Source organism: Balaenoptera ricei, chromosome 9 (genome assembly GCF_028023285.1).
Source record: "Balaenoptera ricei isolate mBalRic1 chromosome 9, mBalRic1.hap2, whole genome shotgun sequence".
NCBI classification, from domain to species: Eukaryota; Metazoa; Chordata; class Mammalia; order Artiodactyla; family Balaenopteridae; genus Balaenoptera; species Balaenoptera ricei.
In genome coordinates this window covers 22,295,196-22,303,375 of record NC_082647.1, presented here as the reverse complement: position 1 = coordinate 22,303,375, position 8,180 = coordinate 22,295,196, and the positions used below count along the sequence as shown (strand labels likewise).

At 41.6% G+C, this 8,180-nt stretch overlaps 1 protein-coding gene across 1 annotated transcript; it reads right to left on the bottom strand.

Annotated features, from left to right (window-relative positions):
* Window positions 1-276: 276 nt before the first annotated feature.
* KLF14 (KLF transcription factor 14) lies at window positions 277-1,356 on the bottom strand. The gene has a single exon (XM_059932639.1). It carries the CDS (start codon window positions 1,354-1,356, stop codon window positions 373-375), a length of 984 nt encoding a protein of 327 aa, XP_059788622.1. The 3' UTR covers window positions 277-372.
* Between the last annotated feature and the right edge of the window lie 6,824 nt (window positions 1,357-8,180).

Sequence of the window (8,180 nt, the reverse complement as noted above, 5' to 3'; positions counted from 1 at the left end):
GGTGGGTGGGTAAGACACTAGAGTCCTTTGAGACTGAGAGCTCCTCAGGCACCTGAGAATTCCAGTTTCACATCTCTGGTTCCCATGGAAGGGAGACTCTTCAGGACTCTGGAGAGTACCGGGGTTCATCCCTTCTTATCAGTTCCTGGGGGCTGTCTTGAGGCAACCCCCCTTTTTTGGATGATATACGTGTTGTAAGAATTCCTGCTATTTTCGGGCCCCCAGTCCCTCCCCAGAGTCCAACGTGCCTGCCTGGACCCCCCCTCAGAGCGGAGAAGCCAGTCTGTGCCTTGTTCTAATCACTCTGGGAAAGAGGGATGGGCAGAGAGAAAGCAAGGACAATGGCCTGGGGGATCGTCCTTGAGGGGACAACTAACAGCAATGACTGTCAGACAAGCAGGTGGTGAAGCTGGGCACCTGCCCGGGGACGGAGCCGGAGCTGTCCACCAGGTTGGCGGGTTGCGAGTCGACGCGGGGAGTGCGACGGCGCCCCCGGTACTCGATCATGTCGGGATGATAGGCTGGGTGGCGGCGGGCGTGCTTGGTCAGGTGGTCGCTCCGGGAGAACTGCTTGGGGCAGAGGGGGCAGGAGAAGCGCTTCTCGCCCGTGTGCGTCCTGTAGTGGCGGGCCAGCTCGTCGGAGCGCGTGAACTTCTTGTCGCAGTCGAGCCAGTCGCAGGAGAAAGGGCGCTCACCCGTGTGGGTGCGCTGGTGGGACTTCAGATGCGATGACTTGTAATAAGCTTTGTTGCAGCCGGGGAAGGGGCAGCGGTGGCGCTTGGCAGCAGGTGTGACTGGCCTCCGACGGGGGCCTGGACCCGTGGCGGGGGCGGGGCCCGCCCCAGGGGCCACGCCGGAGACCGCGCCAGGGTGGGCAGGCACTCCCGGGACGGCTGGCGCGCCAGGGACCGCGAGCGCGCCGGAGGACTGCACGGGTCGGGAGACCTCGGCCGCGCTGGTGGCCGGGGTCGGCTTGGAGCACAGGGTCGGGCCGGAGCACGGGGTCGGGTCGGAGGAGCCGGATGAGGCGCGCAGAGCTTCCCCCGAGTACTCTCCAAAGCACCCCACAGAGCCGCCGCGCAAGTCAGCCAAGACGCTTGCAGCCAGCAGGTGGGGCGCGGCGCCGCCCGCGCCGGGGCTGGGGGCGGGGACCTGGGGGAACGGGGGGACCGACACGGGCCCCGGTGGCCCCGGACCCGGCAGAGCGGACTCCGGCGGCGCCGCACCCACCTCCGAGCTTGCCGCTCCGCCCGCGCCCTCGGGGTCCGGCAGGCGGCGGTGAACCACGGCACCCGCGGACATGGACACCAAGCACTCGGCGGCGAAGTAGTCCAGGCACGCCACGGCAGCCGACATGCTGGCACCGCCGGGCCGCCGGCGCACGCCGTCCGAGCGCGGCCGGCCGCGGGCGAGAGAGTTCTCGGGAGCGTCCGTCCCGCAGCCTCGGAGCGAGAAGCAGGAGGCCCGGTGCGCGCCGCCCGCCACCCGCCGCCGCCGCCGCCGCCGCCCGCGCGGAGCCCGCCCCGCCTGACGCGCCCCTGACGCACCGGAGCCCGCGGGGGCGGCGGGACCCGCCCCGGCCGCAGGACACCCACTCGGAACGCGCGGCCCACCGGGCTAAGTCATTTTTAACAGCCTAAGAAATTATCTTGTCTTCGCGTTCTTGCCTCTGCTGGTGAGCCAGGTAATTTTAATAAAGAGAAAACTCCCCGATCGTAACTTCTGGGCAGCCTGCCGGCTTCGCCCCCCCTTCGCCCGCTGGTCCTCCGCCAGCTGGGTGTCCGGCGGAGTCCGAGAAACTTTTTTTTTTTAAGGGAAAAAAATGCTTATACCTGACATGTCTTTCGATTCATAATTACGATTGTTACTTAAGCGGGCTGGAATTACATTTCACTTCTGTTACCGCTGTCAGATCGAATTTAAAATATCCCCGAGTCTTCATCAAAAAAAGTTTTCTCATCTAATAGTTCCACTGCTAACCCAGGGTCGGTACCAATTCCCTAAATAGAGCCACTACGTAGCCATTAATTAATAGCATTTTGAACCAGAAACATTTTTAACCTTGAAAAAAAGCAAAGAATCCCCTCATGGTTGAAATTGAAACTTAAAATCCTTTGAGTAACGATTTAACTATTCAACCAACGAAAGAAAAATGCATGTTTAAACTGCTTTAACCTGTCACAGGCATACAAACAAATTTCCACGCTGTAATATAAATTATAGACTAGCAGCGAGATAAACACATTAAAATGGATTCCCACAATTTTAATAATAGAAAATCACGTTTCCAATTAGGCAACATCTTTTATTTTTCTCTTGACAAAAATTAAAAATAAGAAAATGCAGCAATTTATATAGAATTGCTCATATGGTGTTTTGTGATTGTGGAGGTTTTTCTCTTTATATAATCAGATATATGTATGTATATGTTTACATTTCTTCGCTGCTTTCATTTTTTTCTTCTTTTGAATTTAAAAAAATTTAAAACACAAAAGCAAACAGGATAATTTCTAAAAATAGTCATAGCATCGTTTTTGATGTATACAAGTTTTACTTATATATTTTTGAATTATGTGCAGTTTATTTGCAATTCTTCAGTACTTTTCTTTTTCTTTTGAAAATTAAAAATACATATACCTCAAGAATAACAAACATTCATGTATTTACTTCTTAGGGTAATCAAATGTGAAATATTTGTCACATTTTCTTCAGGTTTTTTATTTTTATTAAAAATTCCAGATAGAGTTGAATGTCACCTTATTTCCCTCCCCAGTTTCATTCACCTTTCTCTCTCCTTACTTGCCTAGGTAATCAGTATCATAAAGTGTGTATTCTTCCAGCATTGTTATTATTCTTTATTACCTAATTACCTATATATATTTATATGTAAATATATATGTCCATGCTTATATATTTTAAATTTTCTTTATAAATGGTACAGTAGTGTACATATCATTTTGCAACTTACTTTTTCCCCTCAGTATGATTTTGAGAACTATCCATGTTGACACTTATAGAATCTGCTTTATTCATTTCAGTAGTTTTATGATCTTGTCAGCTTTATTATCTTTATGGAGATTCTATTCTAAAACAGATAATTATTATAAAGCTGCTTGCTTCAAAATTTTAGACAATTAACTCTTAATCTACACATATTAAAATTCTATCAGATAGAATTCTTTACTAGCTGTTTTTTAAAAATATTATTATTTAGAAAAAAATCTAAAGCTATTTTAAAATGCAGAGAGAGTATTACAGGCACCCACGCACCTATCTCATGTAATTGGTAAATGTTAGCATTTTGCCATATCTGCTTCAGGTCTGTTTTTTTTTTTTAATTGAACTATTCAACATTTCTGATAAAATTGAAGTCCCTTTGCACTCCTCCCCAAAACCATTCTCCACCCTTTTCTCCAAAGGCAAACATTATCATGAATTTGGTATGTAACTTTTAAATCTAGGTTTTATATTTTTACTACATATGAACCCATACAGAGTACTGTTTTGATTTTTTAAATGCACAGGTGTGGTGTTGGACTATGCATATTCTGTGACTTGGTTTTTTTTTCCTTCATGGTATGTTTTCGTTCTTTCTCTCCATGTTGATAAATATAAATCCAGTTCATTCATTTTAATTGCTATATTGTAGATCCATGCATGTGAATGTGCTGGGTTTATTCATTCCCCCATTGATGAATATTTAAGCTGCTGCCAATACTTTGGTATTAAGGGCAATGCTAATATGAACATATGTGTACATGTGTCTTCTATAGGTAGATAGAATTTCTCTTTCTACCTATATGGGGAATTGCTAGGTTACACACACATTTTCAGTTTATTAGAGACTGCCAAATGGTTCTCCAATTTACACACCCATCAGCAGTGTATGAGAGTTCTTGTTTCCTTCACATGACCTTCCCTTACTTTCTAGATTCAGACTTTTATTTCTGACAATTTGATTTTTTCTTTTTAAAGCTCAGTATCTCATTGCTTTATTTGAATTTCCCTCACTGCCAGTGAGGTTGAGCATATATTTACTGGCTATTAAGGTTTCTGAGTCTGTGGTTTGTTTTTTCATAGTCTTCATCCATTTATCCAGTGGGCTGTGTATGTTTTCATCTTTTTCCCTCTTGATTTGTAGGAGTTCACATATATTAACATTATATTGTCTCATTCTGTGACTTCTCTTTTAACTTCCAATAACTTTTGAACTATAGAAAATTTAAAATGTAGTCATATTCACTGATCTTCTTTATAGTTTGTGTCATTTGTGTCATATTAAAGACAACTCTCCACACATGATGCCACAAAGATAGCCTCCTATGTTTTTTCCCTTAATGTTTTAAAGTTTTGTTTTCCACACTTGTAAAACTGATCCATCCAGGACTTATTTTTTTGAATGGTGTGAAGTAGGAATTTAATTTTATTCTCCCTCCCCAGACATGGAAAACCTGTTGTCATGACCTGATTTACTAAACAGTCTTTCATTCCTCCCATTAATTTGTAATGCCACTGTGATTATAAATTAAATTTCCGTACATTCATGGATACATTCCCTACTTTGTCCTTTTCTACTGATCAAACCAATTCTGAGCCAGTACTACAAAGTTTTAATTATTATGGCTTTATAATAAGTCTTCACCTGTAGAAGGGCATTTCCTCCATTTGTTCATTAAAAAAAAACTGTACCAGCTATTTTTTGGACTTCTGCTCTTCCATACTAACTTTAGTATCAGTTTGTCAAATTCCACTGAAAAATCTTCTCGGTATTTTGCTGAGTTAAATTTGTAGGTTAAATTTTGGGAGATATGACATCTTTATAAAATTGAGTCATCCAGTACATTAATATTATTCTGATTTCCTCATATCCTTCCATAACATTTTATAATTTGCGTATAAAACTCTTGTACCTCTTTGTTAGATTTATTCCTCGGTACCTTACAGTTTTTGTTGCTTTTTCAAGTGGGATCCTTTAAAAAATTTTTAAATTAGTTAGTGCTGCTGTTTGGAAATGTTACTGATTTTGGAATAATCCTGTTTTTTTTGGCTGTGCCACGCGGCTTGTGGGATCTTAGTTCCCCAACCGGGGATTGAACCCAGGCCCTTGGCAGTGAGAACGCAGAGTCCTAACCACTGGACCGCCAGGGAATTCTCATGGAATAATCCTGTTTTAGCAAATATGCTGAACTTTCTTATTGTTTAAGTTTATTTGCAAATTCTCTTGTATTTTTATGTAGATAATATTATCCTTAAATAATACTCTTAATACTCTCTCCTTTTCTTATGTCATTGGATGGGCTGGGACCTCCAATATAACATCAAATAGCAAGAATAAGAGCAAGCATTGTTTTCCTATTTCTATCTCGTTGAGAATGTTTCTAATGTGTCATCATTATTTATGGTAGTTGCTATAAGTTTTTGGTAGAAACCCTTTATAAGGTTAGGGAGTCCCCTTCTATCCCAGTTGAGTTTAAAGTAGGAATATTTTAAAACCATGAAATGAACATTGAATTTTGTTAAGTGCTTTTTCTAAAACTTTTGAGATGATTATCAGTTTTGTCTTTGATATGTTAAAGTAACAGGTCACTTTGATAGATTTTTCTAACATAGATTTATCCTTGCATTCTTTGACATAAACCTTGTTTTGCCATAATGTACTATTATTTTTTTAATACACTACTTCATGAATTTGCAAGTGCTTTTTATTTTAGGATCTATGTTCCTAAATGATATTGGCTTATGATCTTCGTTTCTTGTGCTCCCTTTGTCCATGTTTATACCACTCTCATGAAATGCATTTAGAAGTTTCCCTTTTTCTATTTTCTGTAACGATTTGTATGAGATAGGTATTATTTGTTCCTTGAATGTTTGGTAAGTCTCATCTGTGAAACCATCATATTTTGAAAATTCAGTTCAGTTTCCCTCATGATTATTAGTTTATTTGGATTTTCTATTTCTTCTTGAGTCAACTTTGTTAATTCACTTTTTTTTTCTTTAAAAATTAGGTATTACATTTAGCCTCTAAAATTTTGGTATGTGGTTCACAACATTCCCTCATTATTTAAAAATTCTCTACAGTATCTGTAGTTATATCCTCCTTTTCATTCCTGATATTACATACTTGTGAATTCTCTTTTTTTTTTTTTTTTTGTCTTAACAGGTTTGTCTTAAAATGTAGACAACAGAGGTTTGTCTACACTTTAAGACAAACCTATAGAAGTTTGTCTATAATCTTTTCAAATAGCCAGCTTTTGCTGATCATATCCGTTTCTTTTAAAATATATTTAATTTCTATATTTATTTTTATTAATCGCGCACTCTTTTGTCTAGTTTAGCATGTTACACCTTTTTAAAAAAAAGTTTTTCAACTTAAATACCTAACACATTAATTTCCAATCTTTCTTATTTTTTTTTTTAATAAATTTATTTATGGCTGTGTTGGGTCTTCGTTGCTGCACGCAGGCTTTCTCTAGTTGCGGTGAGCGGGGGCTACTCTTCGTTGCGGTGCGCGAGCTTCTCATTGCGATGGCTTCTCTTTGTTACGGAGCACAGGCTCTAGGCGTGCAGGCTTCAGTAGTTGTGGCACGTGGGCTCAGTAGTTGTGGCTCACAGGCTCTAGGCTCGTGGGCTTCAGTAGTTGTGGCACATGGGCTTAGCTGCTCTGCAGCATGTGGGACTCTTCCCGGACCAGGGCTCGAACCCATGTTCCCTCCATTGGCAGGCAGATTCTTAACCACTGCGCCACAAGGGAAGTCCCTTTCTTATTTTTTTAAGATATAACTTAGGGCTATAAATTCCCCTTGAAGAGAAATTTCCCATGCTTTATCTCTATTCCACAGGTTTCAAAATAGTGCTTTCATTGTCATTCAGTCCTACATCATAATTCTGTTGTGACTTCTTAGACACTAAATTTTCAGAAGGGTGCTTTCCATAGATGACAGGATCTTTCCTACCAACAGTACAGAAAAAGTAACATTTACTTTTGTGTAGATGATCACCTAAGGGAAGCTCTTTCTGAAAAAAAGGAGGTGCCTCTGTGTTTAAGGTAAGTGTTTGCTTATGTTTTTCTTAATTTGTGGATGTGGCGCTTACACTGCAAATTGTCTAGATGATCCTCTTGAAATTTGGAAAAGCAATGCAAATGAGGGGCTTGGGGTTGGGCTGCTAATACTGATTTGGAGGTTGCTGAAGGAGCTCTTCCAGTTCCAGTGGAAGACACACAGTCTTCAACCGCTGGGAAGGGCCTTCCAAGAGACTCCTCTGTATGAAAAGAAGCATAGTTGGAGGAAGTTGCAGGGAAGAGATGCCTTATACATAGGTAGTTTCTCTGGATAGGGAGGGGGGTTTTCTTGTTTCTTGGGATTGAGGAATTCGCTGGCTAATGGACAGAGCGTCAGTTGTTTAAGTTGATGAGAAGACTTTGGGGTCTCTATACAGGTGGTGTTCTGTCACTTGAGCTGATCTGTAACCAGTGCATATTGTGTAACCTCTTAGGAATTTGCTCTGGAAGTAATGGAGGATTATTTGAAATGGAAAGTAGAATAAGGGTAATTCCTCAATGTAGTGTTTACTGCAGCTTGAAGTAAATGTTACAGAAATGATATCTCTCCCAAGCTTATTCAGAAGCTTCCAGGAGCAACATCAAAGAGATGTTCCTGAAAGCCTGGAAAGGATGATCTGTCTACCCCTTTGGTCACAAGTGGTTCAAAGGAGGCACATAGTAGGCATTCTATAAATATATATGGAATAAATGAATAGGAATATATAAACTGACAGATTAGTATCACTATTCATTCATGATTGCCAATCTCAAATAGACATTCAACATTCCCAGAAAGATTGCAAACCCATTGCATCTGTGCCAGTCTCCTTCCTCCCTTTTGGCAAAGGCCAGTCCATTCTCATGAGTTATAGCCCCATTACTTCTTGTCTCTCAAGGTCCACAATCGATAACATATCTCTTCTCTCTCCATCATCTTCTGTCTTTCCTTCTCTACAGAATAATTTCAATCAACATTCAATAATGGACTAATATCTCCAATTAAAAAAATCTCCCCCCTTGACTCTCCATCTCCTCTAGCTACTGTCACATAGCCATATTCCCCTTAAAACCAAATTTCTCAAGAGATGGATATCTTATCTGTCCTCTGTCACCATTTCCATACCCTCATGTATTATTA

Coding starts and splice junctions, on each gene's coding strand:
- KLF14 (XM_059932639.1), bottom strand. CDS start 1,356: ATGTCGGCTGCCGTGGCGTGCCTGGACTACTTCGCCGCCGAGTGCTTG.